The 18,091-nt window shown below is 44.1% G+C and overlaps 2 protein-coding genes across 2 annotated transcripts; one reads left to right on the top strand and one right to left on the bottom strand.

The window, feature by feature from the left end:
- The first annotated feature begins 776 nt into the window (after nucleotides 1–776).
- Nucleotides 777–7,345, top strand: LOC134079962 (ras-like protein family member 10B). Its single transcript, XM_062536128.1, has 3 exons — nucleotides 777–998; nucleotides 2,326–2,450; nucleotides 6,886–7,345. Exons 1-3 carry the CDS (start codon nucleotides 783–785, stop codon nucleotides 7,154–7,156), a joined length of 612 nt encoding a protein of 203 aa, XP_062392112.1. The 5' UTR covers nucleotides 777–782; the 3' UTR covers nucleotides 7,157–7,345.
- A 2,336-nt stretch (nucleotides 7,346–9,681) lies between these two features.
- Nucleotides 9,682–17,771, bottom strand: LOC134079961 (GAS2-like protein 2A). Its single transcript, XM_062536127.1, has 6 exons — nucleotides 16,869–17,771; nucleotides 16,331–16,569; nucleotides 15,767–15,874; nucleotides 15,342–15,438; nucleotides 14,279–14,561; nucleotides 9,682–12,327 (listed from the first exon to the last, which is right to left on the bottom strand). Exons 1-6 carry the CDS (start codon nucleotides 17,221–17,223, stop codon nucleotides 10,509–10,511), a joined length of 2,901 nt encoding a protein of 966 aa, XP_062392111.1. The 5' UTR covers nucleotides 17,224–17,771; the 3' UTR covers nucleotides 9,682–10,508.
- Between the last annotated feature and the right edge of the window lie 320 nt (nucleotides 17,772–18,091).

Below are 18,091 nucleotides of genomic sequence, written 5' to 3'. Positions count from 1 at the left end.
TATTTTACTCATTTGCGTAGCCATGCTATCCAGAGCTGAAAGGCATAAACTAAATCAGATTGTAAAGCGTATAGATCTGGCACAGTCTAAGAATATCCTTGCTCTACTTCAGTTCATTCACCCTATTTAAAATGTTTGCCTACCTCCAAGATCTTTAGCTAAGTAAGTATAAAGTGACTCGTTACACGTCATCTTATCACAAAGGCTACTTCAAAGTGCTCATAATGATACTTTTTTGTCTATGTGCTGATGTCCAGTGAGAATTCTGTTACTCTTGCCAAATACGTGAATTGTTTCACAGATGTCCATGAAATGGGACTGATATTAGATTTAGTAAGTATGAGAAGTAGGCTATGTAGAGCTGGCTGTAAGTTATACACGTATAGTAGCCTAACTCAAATCAGACTGATCACTCATGGCCTCCTAGTCATATGAGTAATATGATTGATAAGACTCTTTCTTTTGTCTTCAGCTTTATTTTCCATAAGCCTTGCAATATTTGCCATATGCCTTTGTCAATATACGTTCAGTAAAACCACTTATGTTGTCATGGTAATTCTTGTGCACTTAAGTAGCCTGCATCTGACCTGTCTCCTCCTCCACTCTGCCAGTGTCCCCAGGGCTGCTGGCCTGTGAATGGGACTACGCCGTCCAGAGCTCAGCCTTTTCTGCCCCCGGCAAGACTATGCGGTACCTAGGCGCCCTGCTAAATGCACTGGCCAGCAGTTTGCGAGAACAGGGAGGGTGGGACGGGCAACCGAGGGAGAGGTGGAAGTGGCGAGATGCACCCTCCGTTCCGGATCGCGGTGCTGGGCGCCCAGGGGGTGGGCAAGACGGCCATCGTGCAGCGCTTCCTCCGCGATGACTACAGCGAGACGCCGGCGCCAGGGCACAGCCGCAAGGTGCACCTGTCGGCCGCGGTGCTCAACGGGCACGTGCACGACCTGCAGATCACAGACTACCCGGCCATCACCAGCTTTCCTGGAAGCACTCTGCAGGTACGGCCCCACACCTAATGGTGCCGTTTTGCACTCACTGACACACACACACACACACACACACACACACACACACACACACACAGACTCTCTCTCACATACACATACAGTGAACACTCATACACACACTTTCTCTTTCTCACTCACACTCTCTCACTCCCTCTCTCTGTCTCACACACACACACACACACACACACACAAACAGGTTCTCTCTCTTTCTCACACACTCAGATGCACTTTCTCTCTCACACACATACACACCCTTCTCTCTCTCTCTCTCTCTCACACACACACACACACACACACATACACCCCCCCCCCCCTTCTCTCTCTCTCTCACACACACACACACGCAAACACACACTGCATCTCTTTTCTCTCTCACACACACACACACACACACACATCAGGTGAATTCACATGAACTCTGGCACCCCAGGACAGTCTGTCACACACTTATTCAGTCTGTCACACACTATAATTCAGCAGGCTCAGATATCCCAGATACCCCAGACACAATCTCCGTGACTACGCTGACCCGAGTGCAGGCTTTACAGGTCTGTCCAGACATCACCCAAATTAGACCATGCTGACGTCTCGTTTTCTGCATCTGCTAAATTTGCCCATGTCTGTTCTGGGTAGATATGAGATTTAATTGGGCTGAATTGCCCTTTAAAAGCAATGAATGACTCCCCGCTGAGCCTTATTTTTTTTTTTTGCATTTCGTCTTTTTTCTATAACCTCAGATTTCAGCGGGCCTATTAGCCCAGGCTGGCTTAGGGATGTGTTCTGCTCTAGAAAGTGTGTGAGCGTTGTAGTGCCCTCTATCTGTCTTCGCACAGTAAACTTACAAGTAGATCTGTTGATGGGAGTGGTAAAAATAGGCTGCTTGCTCAGCGCCATGGTCACTGGGGTTAAAGTACGGACCGGTTTCTTAACTCAGAGCAGATGGGACAGTTACATTTGGCTTTGATGTTTGGGTTGATTTGTACTACCGTTGATTCATATTCCATAATAGTCTGTTGTGAATGGCCAAGATGATTTTACACACATACATACAGTATATATAGTTTTGTTTTGTTTTGTTTGTTCAACTATGTACACAGTTAGTAATTGTTTTATCTTTTACTCAGTTTTTTTTTCTTGAAACTGTTTCTTGTTCCTTTTTTCTTCATTCTTGTAGGCTATGTCAAAAGTTGACTGATGTTCTGTTGGAATCACTAATAAGAATTTCTCGGTTTTTACAAACACTTTTGCTTTGATGTGTGAATGGCTATTTTATTGTTTCTATCGTGTTAAATGTATCTCTCCTGTGGCGTCTCTGTAGGAGTGGACCGACACCTGCTGTCGAGGCATTCGCAGTGCTCACGTCTACATCCTGGTTTATGACATCTGCTGCTTTGACAGCTTCGAGTACGTCAAGACTATGCGCCAACAAATCTTAGAGACCAGGTACAAGCCTAGAATACCAAAAGCACTCCCCTCACTCCATCAATGTCCCCCTCTCTCTCTCTCTCTCTCTCTCTCTCACTCTCTCTGTCTCTCTCTCTCTCTCTCTGTCTCTCTCTCTCTGTCTCTCTCTCTCTTTCTCTCTATCTCTTTGTCTCTTTCTTTCTCTCTCTCTCACACACACACACCACCTGCCTGTCTAACCCAATTGATTTCTTTTAAAAAGACCAGCTACTGTTATCATTATGTAACTCAGCAGATATGTATCATTTGAATTCAAACCAGCAACAGCGTAACATCAGAACACAGACTGCAGGGTCATGGGTTTTTTTTTAGTTTAAGTTAAGTTAGTCTGAAATGCATTAATCACATAAGAGGGAAAGATGCTTTCTACCAGATTTAGCTCCTAATTTCCATCTGCTGTCTCAGGGCAGGTGAATAACAATAAGATGCAATTGAAATATCACATCACACACACACACACACACACACACACACACACACACACACACACACACACACACACACACTGATAAATACAACATAGCATACAGTACCCTCCAGAATTATTGGCACCCTTGGTAAAAGTTGACTAAAAATAGGTATAAAAATAATCTTTAGGTGATTTATTGTACTCCCACAATGAAAACAATGTGGAAAAATATACCCTGCAAGGCAAGCAAATTTATTCTGATAAAAAGGAAAATCTCATAAAGAAATAAATATTTTTAACAAAAACAGCTTGCTCACAATTATTGGCACCCCTGAAACATATTACGTACAATATTTAACAGGAGCATTTTCCTATGTAAATGCAACGTTTTAAAGTAAATCAGAGTGTCTGTGAACTTTCAGAAGTAGTTCATGACGTTCTTATCACTATGGTATGAAAATGAAGTCACTCAGAGGCTAAATCCTCTAGTCATTTTTCAACATTGGAGAGACAAGAGAATACACTAAATTGAAATAAAAAGAAATTGTGTTGACATTTGTAAGTAAGAGAATGTCTATGGAAACTAGGTATTTTGTTGAAAATGCCTATATTTCCAGTTAAAATGATGAATAAAAGGTTCTAATCATCTGGAAATGTGGCAAACATGCTTGGACAAAGACCCATGGCTATTTTGCTCCCACGCACAGTATGGAGGATGGTATGATAGGCAAAAAAATCCATAAGAACCACTGTTGAGAGTTACAGACAAAGCTGTCATCTTGGGGTCACCAAGTCCCCCCAAAAAATCTTCAAAAGTGACCTCACTGCTAATAGATTATTTATACAGCATGTCAGGTTAAAGCCAGTAGAGTCATTTAATGAACAATGTAAATGGCAGGAATTACTGAATGGTACCATGACATGTCTGGGAGTGTGGTCTATTGTCAGATGAAAATAAAATTATGCTCTTTTGCTAAAAACACTTAAGGTGTCTTTGGCATACATAGAAGAATGACTATACTAAAAAGAACCCCATGCCTAATCAGAATTATGGTGGAGGGGCTGTGCTATTGTGGGGCTGTTTTAATTCCCAAAGGCCTTGGGAACCTAATTAAGGTGCATGGCATCATGAACACCAAGAAAAACCTGAACATTTTCAAAGGAAATCAAACAATCTCTGCCAAGGCCCTAAAAGTTGGTCATGATTGGATCATTCATCAGGTCAATGAACCAAAACAAATGCACAGATCAAAACAAATATGGTTTACTGAACACAAAATCAAGCTTCAGACATTGCCATAGCAGTCCCCTGATCTAAACTCCATAGAAAAACAGTGGGATGAGTCAACGAGAAGAATGCACAAGTGTGGACCTAGCAATCTGGACGATCTGGGGAGGTTTTGTAAAGATGAATGGTCTTAAATCCCTTACTTTGTATTCTCAATCTTTATGGGGTGTCAGAGAAGAATATTACATGCTGTTTTATTGACAAAGGGAGGTTTAAGAAGGTATTACAAGTAGGGGTGCCAATAATTGTGAGTGACATGTTTTTATTAAAAACATTTATTTCTTTATGAGATTTTCCTTTTTCTCAGAATAAATTTGCTTCCCTTGCAGGGTGTATTTTTCCTCATTGTTTTCATTGTGGGAGTACAATAAATCACCTAAAGATTATTTTTTAGACCTATTTTTAGTCAACTTTTACCAAGGGTGCCAATAATTCTGGAGGGTACTGTACATGTCAAAATGTTATGTGCATGTGTGCACAAGAAGCAGCCATGCTTATGAAGTCTCAAGTGAGATTAATGCTGACAAGAGAGTACTCAATACTGACTACAAGAGTAGCCTACTCAAAATCCTTTTTTTCAAGTCATGAGAGAAAAATCGCTGCAAGATTTCGGTTTATTTGAAAGCATGTGGCATTTTTAAAGGAGACTGACTGCAGGCTCCCCTTACAGTGGACTTGGGTTGGACAAATCTCCTCAAAGGTGGAGCGTTGGGGATAATCACATGATGCATGTCTGAATACAATACTACAATTCAAAGCTTAACATGTTATTATTACAACAAGTAGCGTTTTATCACAATGGTGATATTGATGTAATTTCCTGTCCAGGACTATTAGAGCTCGTTTGTGACGTGATCTAATCTACTTTGAGACAGCCTTGTTTGCCTGTGACCAACATGGCAATAGTGGAAATGAAATAGGATTGTCTGATTGTCTTGTCTGATTCATCTGTTAATGAGTTCCTAAATATATTTACGATTGGCTGTGTTTCAGTGCGTATCACGGTAATCAGTGTGGGGAACTTTTGCAATGTAATCTAAGAGTGGAATCTATGGTAATCTAGGTTTTTTCTTTTGCATTTTCATTGTAGATGTTTGGGAAAACTTTGTTGAGATCTGTTGAAAAACAAATACTGTTAGATAGGCTACTGTAATAACATAGAAGAGATCTGTGTTAATATTACATTGTTTCATGTTATCAACTCAGTGACATAGCCTACAGACTGGGAAAACAAAATCAGATGTGACCACGAATAACAACTTTCCTTTGGGTCTTTTTGTACTATGCTGAACCAAATGAGAGCTGCACACATGGGTTGAAGCAGAATATGTCTGAATATCTCAAAGCCCAATTTGGTGCCTCAAGAACTTGAGCTTTGCGACAGTGATGCTTCAAGGGAACAAGAGGCGTCATCAGCCGCCAGCGTAGCCAGACCTTCGAGACTGATTGCAAATTGGCTGGCTGGTCATACCGAGTGGGACGGGCACGGTCGCTTGATTTGGAGAGATAGAGAGAGAGAGAGAGAGAGAGAGATTGGTGGTGGGGGCGAGAGATGTACTTGTCAGCGGCAGCGAGATTGATCGTGAGCGATGGCGTCAGCTGTCATCCTGTGATTGCGTCAAGGCCCGGCTGCCTCGGTGTGAGAGCAGGCGGCGGTTTTGGTGACAGATGCTCATGTTTTATCGATCTGCTGGCCAATATGGTTCAGTCCACCTAACTCGCCATCGATTCACGAGTGCGCAATTCCGTTATCAGTGTGGAGAAACCCATCACGGGCAATTAGCTGCATTTTCTGATGAAGCACAGATAACTTGGACTCATGTGATGGGGACAGTCAGTGCCTGCCAACAAATTACTATATTGTGTTTTCCCGAGAACGTCTTGTGCCTCAACGCAATTCACCTCCACGCTGTAGGCACAGAGGACAGTGTTATTCCATGGCTGAGTGGGATGTTGTAGCTTCCCAGGTGGCAATCTGAGCGCTACCGCAAACCGGGTCAGGGGAATGCGGACCTCGAGGCAGGCAGTGATGGATGGCCGGTGAACGCCCCTTCGACTCCTGTCACATGCTCCACTCCCCAAGACCCCGACTCTGCACCCAAACTGACAGAGGCTCGCATCACGGGGAAACGTCTAAAGAGCTTAAATGGCACTCTGATTGCCGAGTCAATGTTCTAAAATGCAGGAGTCAGCCTGCAGTCAATCACTTAGGCTACTGTTTAACCTAACTCGGTTATGGAACTGCAGCCTAAGCTAATGGAGGCCTTTATGTCACCAACGTGTAATTAAATAGCAACATCATTATAGCCTAGGCTACATTTAACCAGCTGTTGGACTGCAGTTGTGCAATAATGGGGGTTACCATTGACTTGTTACTCTCCTCATACCGAAAAGCAGGGATATTTTTTTCCAATGGCAACATGTTAAGGGAGAACTGTTGGCAACGGTAACGCAAGGTCTATGAGTTAATATTCCATTCACACAATACATGGGCAACAACGCAGAAAGAGCGTGCTTGTGTTCCCGCTCTATATGAGAGAATAGGGGAGATCATTGAATGTGCTTGAGAGGGTGCAGAGCTCTGTCTTATTTCAGATAGTCAAATGCATAGGGAATAACGCGCAAGACGTTTGATGTGTTCTCACATTTTTCTGTATGTGTCTCTCTCTCTCTCTCTGTGTGTGTGTGTGTGTGTGTGTGTGTGTGTGCATGCACAGGGTGCTTGGCACCGCCGAAGTGCCCATTCTGATCGTGGGGAACAAACGGGACCTGCAGCGCGGTCGATGCATTCCGCGCCACAACGTGTCAGATCTGGTGCGCAAAACCTGGAAGTGCGGCTACGTGGAATGTTCGGCCAAATTCAACTGGCACGTGTTGCTCCTGTTCGGCGAGGCTCTGCGGAGCGTCGGCTGTGCCCGCTGCAAACATATCCACGCCACCATTCGCTTCCAGCGGGCGCTTCGGAGGGAACGTTGCGCTCTCATGTGACCAGCATTGCCTCCCACGTCCCCCGTTCCCCCTACGCCATGCTCCCTTAGAGATCTATCTTCTTCGGAGCAGTGGATACTAACCACAGCAAAACGGTCTGCCAAGCCAAGAAGGAAACATCTATAGCTTCTTATCCAAGTCCATCTTGTATGTGTTTTTTTTTGTGCATTTGTAAAGAAAACAGAAACAGACCACTGGTGATGTGGCGCAAGCCTCAAAAATAATGACAGTCATCACACCACAACGGCGATAATGCAGTGCAATCATCTGAATAATTCATCTGACTAGGGTTAAGGAGCTGTCTTCTGTTGATTGCTTGTCCAAGTAAACAGATCTTCCAGCTCTAATGAGCACAGTACTTTCTCCCTCTGCCGACTGGTTAAACTCTGTGAACGATTTCTATGGCATTTCTTTTGCATGTGTCCGCGCTTTTTGCAGAGGATGTCTGTTTGATAAATGCTATGATTCGAACTCGGTGGGACATGTTACAAGGGGTTCATTACCAAAGGTTATTCAATGTATGCAGAAGTTATCGGAGAAAATCTTAATTGCTTCCTAGAGCAACAACACCTACGTCAGAGGGCATACTGCAACCTATTATCGACCACCCTCCGTATTTTATTTTATCCTGATTCAACATGAAGAAATGCTTCCTTTTGTTAGTCATATGCACAATATCCATAGCTTTAGGGGATTGTGATATCAGGCAACTCACCACCAGGTCAAATCTGGATCCCATTGTAGTTTATAATCAAAATATGCATTTGCACCAAATCTGCCCATGGGTAGGCCTATGTTATTTGAATATTCTATTCATATTTCCAATTCAATTTGAGAGAATGAGTAAATGTTTCCCAGCCCCTTTTCAGGTCTTTAGTATTTCTTTCAGCTGGGGCTATGTGGTTACTAAAAATGCACTACTTGTTTAATGAGATATGCTAGTGGAACATCCCCCATTCTACTCCAAATAGCCTACTGAGATTGTTTCCAGTTACCCGTTTCTAATCTTCTCTGTTCATTATGAAATGTTTTGCTGGAGACTCAGGCGTTAAAAGACCCCTGAGATGACAGGGCACTCGCTCTTTAGTGGAAATAGTGGTGTGTGTGTGTGTGTGTGTGTGTGTTTTCAGTGAGAGGTGTGTGGTGTTAAATCAGAGGCATCCGTGGCGGTGTTGTGCATGCGTGTGTTGACAGCATGCTAATGAAGCGAAGCAGACAGAGACTTGTGAGATCAACCTAAAAATATTGATTTGACTTGCCCTGGAAGTACATGTTCACTCTGTGTCAAGAAAAATGAGCGTGTGGCTACACCTCAGCCTCAAAATGTAAGGTGTGATAGCAGGGAATATCTTTCATTTTGTACTGTCTGTCTTAAGGGAGGCATCCACCTCACACAGTATATACTTTGCAATAAGGGCATATGGTTTTCAGTGTAGAACGTAGAATAGGATTGTGGGGTTAAGACACACTGTTATTATCTTTGTCCAATTCTTGGGGTAAAGCTGACGTGGTTTTTTATAATGACCTTGAGTATTGTTTAAATTTTGAAGAGTGACCTTCTCATTTAGACTCATCCAGAAACGGCAAAGAATCCACAGAATGGCACCAACACCATCTAATCCATAAATAAAGTGCATTCTTGAAATGTGAAATGATTCACAGTTGATTTTTGAAACGTGGGTACAAATGATTTGACTTTGAAAAAAGTCGAGCTGTGTTTAAAGGTGTGTATAATGTACTGACAAAACCTGCAGTCATGTCTCAGTTTAATTGTGTATGCATATTAGAGATAGATCATGCCCTTAATCTCAAGGTTAAGATGTGTGGACTTTAAATCTACTGAGTTGTGCCTGGCTTGCAGAAAAATCTATCATTCTGTATTAATTATCAGCATGTAGGAGCTGGTGGGGTGTATGTATGTGTGTCTGGATGTTGACAGATTAGGGTGTGTGTATGTAAATGTGCGGGTGGATATTAACAGATTACGGTGTGTGTGTGTGTGTGTGTGTGTGTGTGTGTGTGTATGTATTTGTACGGGTGGATGTTAAGAGGAGGTGTGTGTGTGTGTATGTATATGTGCGGGTGGCTGTTAAGAGGAAGGGTGTGTGTATGTATTATGTGCGGGTGGATGTTAAGGGGAGGGGTGTTTGTATGTATACATAATGCGGGTGGATGTGGACAGAGGTGGGGTTGGACAGGGGGTGGCAACGCGGAGATGCAGGAGTGATCAGACCAAGCACAGCTGGCGTGGTGTGGCAAGCTGCTGCTCTGTTGCTATTTATAGCGCCCCTGACTTATGCCAGAAGTTATTTATAAATCTGCAAGCAGCAAGTGCCAAACACTTGCGCACAAGGTGACTTGTAAGTAGTCGGGAGAACAGAGGAGACAGTATCTGAGTGCTGGAGTCATGAAGAGTTTTCAGTCCAGGGGGAACCAAACTGAGCACAAGCTGGACTACACAAGATATCTGTAATCATTATTTTAATGACGACTTTCATCATCAAAGAGAAATGTGTGCGCTGACATAGACATATGGCATACATTTTCTGAGTAATCACCCCCCCACCAGAGACATATTGGCCTTTGTTGAAACAGAGCTGGCCCTGTGATTACGTTGACAAGTGATTGTGTTTGAGGAACAGAGAGGAGGGACAAAAATGAAAGATTTACAGTTCTTATTTCACACACCAGCATATGCTCAGATAAAAAAAAAAACATAAAAGGCAGGGCAAAGCGACATATTCTGCCTCTGTAGAGCAGATTCCTCCGTGGTCCTGGCTGCGCTCTAAGAGCCACATGCCGCCTGGCTGTGACCGGTAATAAGGTCTCACATCCTCTCTTTCCTTCCTCTCTCTCCTTCCCTTGTGCTTTGATGCTGCTTCGCCAGGTAAAAGGGAGGCTTGATGAAAGCAGACTCTCCCCAGCATAGCAATGCTGTCACCACGCAGAGTTGTGCCAGACAGACTGTATTTATGTTTTCATAATCTTCTAAGGGTTATTTGTTTGTGTGGGGGTTTTTTTTGGTGGAAAAAAGGAGGAAAAGGAGGGGAAAGCAATTACATTGTGTCAAAAAAAATGGTATCACGCAATGATACTGAGAGGTGGCATTTCTTGCATGACACTGCATGTGAACATGAAACCTGTGCAAATTGGCAGATAATCCATTTACCTTGCTTACATTATTTATGTGCTACAGCTTGTTCTGTAAGTATCTACTCGACTCGTGTCTTTTTCAGGTACAAAAACATCAGCATCAGCAGTTGACAGGATCTCACCTGAGTGATTTTTTTTTTTTTTTTATATCAGTACAAAATGAAGAGTGTTGGATACAAATGTAGAAAGATGCAAACGTTCAGACCCAGGACTCCAGCTCATCTGCTGGACACTGTGTACCCTCATGTGGAGAGGCCTGACCGATGCTCCTGGAATTGAGGTCCGTCAATCTGTTTCTGAGTGGTCTGCCGCTGGCCCTGTGGTTCCTCTCACATGATAGCCCATTGTCTGTGCGATCATTGGCCAGTCCCGCCTCTTCGCTTTCCCTGCTCCGCCGGGAGGATATGGGTTTGGGGATCTTTGACGGCTTGCGATCGGGCCGGTTGTCTTGCCTGGGACGTATGTGGGGCTTCAATTTGAGCTTGTAGATGGACGGCACCCTCTCCGGTTTCTTCAGCGACCTCCTCTGTTGCCTGAAGGACGCCGACCGGGGTCGCCTCTGTCTGTCGGAGTCCCTGGCGACCTCGCCGGCGTCCGTAGCCGGACTCATGGCTGGCGCGCTCACAACCTCTGGCCTCTCCTTCGATTCCAGACTGGAGCCCATGGAGGACCAGGAACCGGCGACGCAGGACTGGCTGGACTTGGGAGGGGACGGGTCTGCCTCCGGCGTGGTAGCAGAGACGGCTGAGACGGCGGCGACGGCCACTGGCTGGCTCCTGCGGGAGCTGAAGGGCAGCGTGTTCACCCAGCGCTCCACCGACACCTTCTCCAGGGGCCGCCTGCCGTGCCGCAGCTCGTCCATCACGCCGTCAACGCCGAGGAGGTCCTTCGAGCCGGAGCGGGAACCGGGTGCCGCCGAGGAAGAGGACGCGAGAGGCGCTCGTTCTTGCTGCGGGCGAGACGACGAATCACCCGGGAGCGCCGAGCCCGTGGGTGGCTGCCGGGAGAACTCTTGGGCGGCCTGTCGACCCAGCGAGGAGTGCTGACTGTCGTTCTCCCCCGCCGTGCCGCTGCAGCTGCTGCTGCTGCAGTCATCAGAATCCAAGCTGAATCCCAGCTGCTGCAGATTAGAGAGGATCTCGTGCTCCAGGCTCTGATAGAGGGTGGCCTCCTGGTCAGCACTGATAGGCGGTGGGGTAAAGAGACAGCTTCTCGCCAGCCCTCCACGGCCACCCGGACGTTGCTCTCCCGTGCTCATGTGTGTATTTGGTATATTTGATCTCTGCTGGCTGTTTTGGTCGTTGAGTAAGGCCTCAACCGTAATTGCAGGAGTTAACACAGTCTGTTTTGCCGTACTCCGTCTATGCTGTCCGTTTCTGTGTGTAACAGTGTTTGGTGTGCCTCTCGTCTGCTCATCGGGTACAAGTCTCTTTTGAAGAGTATTCTCTCCTAAACTACCAGGCAGGCTCTTCCTGAGTTGTGCAGAGGGTCTTGGAGGCAATCCATCGCTAGCGACAGTCTGTCCTTTAGTTGAACTACAACTGCTGGAGGACCTCTGTGAGTTATGACAGTTTTCAGAGCCAGTGTGTTTGATGATAGAGGGAATATTTTGTGGGGTTGGCTGTTGAACAGGTGTATAAGCTCTCACTGGCCCTGGTGTCCTCTGTCTGTCGGACGTGTTTTGGCCGTCCCCAGGTTTTAGCTCACTGCTAGCTGCACTCTGACGAAGCTTCGTGACGAACTGAGATTTGGTGACGGTTTGATTTAGCCTGGCGTCGGTGATGTGCTGGACGCCCGGGCTCTTCGCGGTGCCGACAGCGTGCGGGGTCAGCGGCCGTGGCGACTCGCGGTTGACCGCAGGGCTAAACGCCGTGCGAGGCAAGCTGCTGGTGTGTCTCGGCGTCCGAGACGTGCGCACGGCCTCTCGGCCCGTCCTCGTGCTCGCGTCGAGACCCGAGTCGTCTCTGCTTTCAGACGACAGACGTCTGCGTACGGGTGTGGACGCTCTTCCACGTGATCTGGGAGGACACACAGAGATAAAGTTTTAAAGCCCTGATGGACACTTACGTAACTGGAGCAAGGTTACCGCCGTTGCTCAGATACCAGGGGAACATCAAACTACATGTGTTTCTACAGCGAAAGGCCTGTGAGACAGCAGCAGCCATAAAAACACTGATTTATGAATGTTCCATCATTCGCCAAACCCAATATACTGTATATAAGCTCTCCGTAATTTACGATCACAGGGCTTTTGCTCTCCCAAGGACAAAGGTCCAATTCCCTGAGAGCACAAGAACGGATAAAAAATATATGGCTCAATTCCACTGAATTTAGCTCTGGATAGTCTTTAGCAATATGAGCGAAATGAGAGATGTATAGTTTTATGTGCATGGAATCTTCCTCATGAAATATCTCTACTACTGCCCATTCTCAATTGTTGAAACAATACTGTGCAGATGTTTTTGTAAAAATGGTCATATCTCTAAAAGACGGATTACCTACATTTATCAAGACGTAACATCAGTCACATGCATTTAACATAATGTAAATTTACGTCTATACAGGAATACGTTCTGCAACTGGAACGTGTGCTGTGCTTTATATATTCCAATAGATTATTTTTCTAGAAGTCTTTCCTTCTCAAATAAAAAAATGGCAACTTTCAATTTTTTACCCTAAAAACAAGTGTGTCACATTGACATCTGCTGAAGTGGAAATGATACATGATGTATAGCATGAAATAATGTAAATATTTCACAATAAAATTGAGTTTTGTCAATATATCATCTTGCCATGTGAAAGCATCACTCATTTTGGGACATGTGTGGATTTGAATTAAAGTGTTGGAATCTTGAATTTTAATTCAAATGTTCCACAAAATGTTGAATGACAGTGACAGGGTAAGGGATTTGGGGGATTAGCCTCACAGTTTCAAATTTAGATTTAATGGCATAATTATATTATATCAAAATACTATGATGTGCTCTCTACAATAATGTGCCCGCTTCGTGCAAACACTCAGCTATGCTGAAATTAGATCCCAAACACAAGGGCCAAAGAATGCAATTAGATCTGCTTTGCATTAGGTTATCTTGCCCCACTTCAAATGTTCCTGGGCAATCATCACTCTTGTAATTATGACTATAATGACTGATCTCAAGTGATTGGCTGTGATCACATATTATAATGAAATGTCATAAGGTTGACTAACTTCCCCGGTATGACACACGCTGCACAATGAATAATAAATGTGATTGGTAAATAATACATGAAAGTATAGTTACGGCAAACATCATTTGCATTCTGATTGACAAAGAATGGTCGGCACTGTCATATCACAAATGCAGGAGGCACAGGCTTGATTCAGATATTTCTGTGAAGAGCAGATTCAGTAAAGTTTCAGAGCTCGTAATGTTTTGATGTGCCCTAGGCCTCTTCTGTTTGTCATTCCATTTGGGAGTAGCTGCACTTTAGCCCAATGTAACTTTGACATGGATATGCCATCAAACATTTTTCATATGTAAATGAGCAAAAGATTGATCGAGCCTGCACAGAAATAGAAGTGCAATGTTTTTTCCTGGGCTTTTGTCGAATTATAATTTAATTATACCACTAATTACCCATGCAAAACAGATTCTTAAGGTCAGACTGCATTATTTATATAATAGGTTCACTGACCTCAAACTGGGCTTAGCAGTTCTGTGGTATTCAGTGGCATTTAGTGATTGATTATTTCCACTGTTATATTAAGGACACAAAAAGTTGTGTATGTATGTATATACTGTATGTATATATTCTAACCATGACATCCATGGCTTCTTTGAGATCAAGATTTAACACCCAAACGCAGTTTATCACACTTGAGACATTTGAGACATTGCCTGACGCGTGGGCTCGCCAGGCCATTTTTTCATGTATAGGTAAAGCCAATGAGCCGGACGACAGCTCGTCCATCACTTTTCCGCTTACCTGCCGGTGGAGGTGCCTCTCGGCTGCCGCGGCCCAGGGTCAGGGGAGCGGGAGGGGCTCGGAGCAGGACCGGAAACGCCACCGGGACCAGGACTGGGACCGGGCCTCAGGCCTCGGGCGGAGCCGCCGGGGGAGCTCCAGACGACGGGCTGCAGCGGGGACTGAGCCCGGCTGAGCAGCAGCGTCGCTGGGGTTCCGGCCGGACCGTCCGCCCTAACCGGGCCTAAGCGGGTCTTGATCTCGTGCTGCACTGGGGTGGCTGGGCGCTGGGCCAGCTTGTGGCCTGGCGTGGAGGCAGAAGAGGAAGCTCAGGTTAACAGATGGGTCAGGCACCATGCTTATCTGACTAGCTCCATCTGCTGTGATGGATTGCAGGGGAAAAACTCACCAGACATGTCATTGTTGCGCTACTTGGCTTATTGGACAGCAAACCAGCATATCAGAGTATTATTGAGACGTTACATAGTGAATATATATGTAATACATTTACATTTATGCAATGATTTATAATGAATAGTTCCGTTTGTGCCAATTAAATACAACGTCTTCAGTACAATGACATTCCTTGACTCTTGCTGAAATTCTATTTTCTGCATCAATAGCATCACATCCTGTGAGTTTTGGAAACCATACAAAACCCTCCTCCTTGATGATTTATTCAGTTAGCTTGCATCCTGGAATATGTCATGCTCGTAATGCTTGACCGAGATTTAAGCAGCCAATGAGCTTCGGGTATAACAATGACATCGATGGAAGTTGTTCGGGCTGTGACGTCACTCTGTGTGCATCAGCCAAGGAGGAGGAAGGATGTCACTGTGACTCTTGAGATTTTCAAGCACATTTTTTTTGCTGACGTACATGGTTTGGGCTAAGTGCAATCATTCATCTACTCTCTGCCTGTGCTCCCCAGAAGGAATACTCTAAGATAATACCATCAAGTCATACATAGCATCACAAACACTAATGAAAAATAGGCCTCTGTATAATTCATCATCGCTGCTTATGTTTACAGCATACAAAGTGTATTGGGTGGGCATCGGCATCTTGACCAAGATAGACTTACTGAGAGACGTGCAGCGGCAAGGGTCGTGTTTGTCCAGATAGTGCTCCAAGGTATCCCATCCCCCACCCACTCGCACCATCACATGATTCCGCAAGATCTTCACACACGCAGACACACATGGACACATGCACACACATAAATGGACACACACACACAAACACAACAACGGAAACACACACACACACACACACACACACACACACACACACACAAGCACAAATACAGAGAAACATATTTTTAATCAGGGTGGTTCATTTTCTCCATTTCTTATTAGTAGACAATGCTAACGTAGAAAAAGAAAATGGCCCATGATATTCTGAAGCATTCAAAATCTCTAGTATACAATTTATTCAAGTAGGGTTACTCAATTTAATTGTATGACTACTTCCATGGAGCAATCAAGTAAAGATTGACATGTCACTTACCCGTACAAATATAAGGGTGTTCGAGTCTCCCACTTTGTATTTTCCCTCTGAAACCTTGATCATGGGAAACTGGGTAGGGCATGTACATCGGCTTATTAGGCCTCTGACCTGTATTGTTTTAAAAAGGAGAGAGACAGAAAACACATTTCACAATATATCATAGAACAAACAAGGGACGAAACCCTGACATTCACGACTATGAGTCATCCAAACCATCCTATCACATAAGAATGTGAATAGATAGTACAATGTTGTATAAATCAAATTGGTCAAGACAGTGATGAGGCATTTCAAAGGAGAGCTCTCTAATGTAAGTGTTATAACCTACATTTCAAAACACCTTAAAAGTGTTTCAATGCTTGTCCCAGCTGATGAACATTTTGATTCAACATGTAAACCTTGTTTATGTTCATTTACAACAGCATTACACCACTTTATTTTATCGCTGTGTTATTATTTTCAACAAAACCATACCTGTTTCTTACGGTTTCTGAATGAAAACTGCATAAGAGTTATAGGTTCATAAAAGTAAAATGAACTATAAGAAAACAAATGTCAAGTCACCATCTCATCAAGATTCTGGATGTTAGCTAAACGCCTCTGGGGTTTGGGCAGAGGAGTCTGCTCCATGGGCAAGTCCATTTCCTCCCTAATCTCTTCCTCAATCTCCTGCTCCAGTTGGATAAGGACCGGGGCTGCCATCCCGAAGCGAGATGCCCGTCGTGCCACTTCAAGCAGGCAAAGAACAAAGTTCTTTTCATTCTTCCGCAGCACAAGGTCATCTGTCTCAAACATCAAGACCTCTGTGAAAAGGTTTAAAAAGTTAAGCAGAAAAACACTGTCCAGGGCAGGTCATGTTTTACACACCTTGAACATCAACATTAGAATGGCATGCTACATTATCCCACCCCAGGCCAGTGTAATAGCCTAATGTTTAGTTGATCAGATACTTTTCAGATAAAAATGTGTTGAATTGCGCCATCTGGTGTCAATTCCGTCAAAATTCACCTCATTCGCAGAGAATAAGTTGGCATATGACAGCGCAACACATATTTAAACAATTAATTACATTAAACTATTAGTTTAATTTTGTCTATCTTACCTTGAATATCCATCTGTTTGCGACACCAATTTATGAAATTGGATATGTTGTCTCGAGCGAGAAAAGTTGATGGTTGTGCGGAGTTAATGCATGTAACTCCAGATGATGGCAACTGAATTCCCGGAATCCGTCCATACATGCGAAGAAAGTCGTCTGCTACCTTTGTCACATTATTTGCGTGATTGCAGAGGATGGCCCCTGTCTCCAGAACTTCAAGGATGTTGTTCACATCAATGTCGATGTTGTACAAGTCTTTTAACCATTCTGCCAAATCTTCTTTCATTGCATACAGATACTCTTCACTTGATTTAAAAGCCTTGATGCTCTGATTGGAGGCATGTTGAATCCCAGACATATTAATACGTGTCAAAAGTTTCCGAAAACTGTTCAAGTAGGCTAATGTTAGCCTTGTTCCAACTTGTTCCCAGTTCTTGCCTACTCCGCCTTGAATAAGTTAGTCTTTGTTTCCGATGAGATCACCGGTCACCTCAAAGGCAACATTAAATGGGCAAGTCCCAAACATTTAACAAAAAAATTAGAGCGTCATCGCAAAAACACTTACCGACAACTCACAACTTCGTTAACGTCCGATTACAGTTTTGTGAATCTGTTTCTGTCAATGGGTTAATAAACCAGCAGAATAAGTTATAGGCGTCATTTGAATCGCTGTAGCCTACCCAGTCTTGACAGATCCGTTAGCACGTTTTCGGCCTTCCGAACCACTTGGTGGAACAACTGCAGCGATGTACAGTAGGCTCCAACAGCTTCCTACTGTATAAATTATATATTTATTCTAACAACAAAAAAAAAACCTTAATCGTATCAAAATGAATTACATGTTTATGTCCGATTTCGTGGTTATCGCCATAACCATCGCGGAAATCCCCAAGTTTTGGAGTTAACGAGACGACTTTTCTTGTGTTGTATGTAAAGTCCCTGCTCTTCTCCTTGGTTACAAGATAGCTGCCTCATTCCAAACAATCGTGTTAACTATTTCATCACCAAGATTAAGGAAGGTAGAAGGTTAAAAATCAGAGCAACCCATAGAGATAAAACGATGTGTTCATGTAGGCTACACTCCACTTCTGCAATACAATGATAGATGCCATCCTTCGATTTATATAGACCCTAACGCTAATCTAATCCATTTAAAGACTATGGCTTGATCTTTTGGACAAGCTTTAAAACTTCAAAAGTGAGCTCTCTGTCTATCATGTGTGGAC

The sequence above is a fragment of the Sardina pilchardus genome, chromosome 5, assembly GCF_963854185.1.
Source record: "Sardina pilchardus chromosome 5, fSarPil1.1, whole genome shotgun sequence".
In the NCBI taxonomy this organism is placed as follows: domain Eukaryota; kingdom Metazoa; phylum Chordata; class Actinopteri; order Clupeiformes; family Clupeidae; genus Sardina; species Sardina pilchardus.
This window is presented reverse-complemented; position numbering and strand designations above follow the sequence as displayed.

What these genes read in the sequence shown, in the direction of transcription:
- LOC134079962 (XM_062536128.1), top strand. Translation starts at nt 783, where the DNA reads ATGCACCCTCCGTTCCGGATCGCGGTGCTGGGCGCCCAGGGGGTGGGC. An exon ending in TTCCTGGAAGCACTCTGCAG is followed by an intron (nt 999 to 2,325) that starts GTACGGCCCCAC and finishes GCGTCTCTGTAG; the next exon opens with GAGTGGACCGACACCTGCTG. An exon ending in CAACAAATCTTAGAGACCAG is followed by an intron (nt 2,451 to 6,885) that starts GTACAAGCCTAG and finishes GTGCATGCACAG; the next exon opens with GGTGCTTGGCACCGCCGAAG.
- LOC134079961 (XM_062536127.1), bottom strand. Translation starts at nt 17,223, where the DNA reads ATGTCTGGGATTCAACATGCCTCCAATCAGAGCATCAAGGCTTTTAAA. An exon ending in CAAACAGATGGATATTCAAG is followed by an intron (nt 16,570 to 16,868) that starts GTAAGATAGACA and finishes ACCTTTTCACAG; the next exon opens with AGGTCTTGATGTTTGAGACA. An exon ending in ACACCCTTATATTTGTACGG is followed by an intron (nt 15,439 to 15,766) that starts GTAAGTGACATG and finishes GCGTGTGTGAAG; the next exon opens with ATCTTGCGGAATCATGTGAT.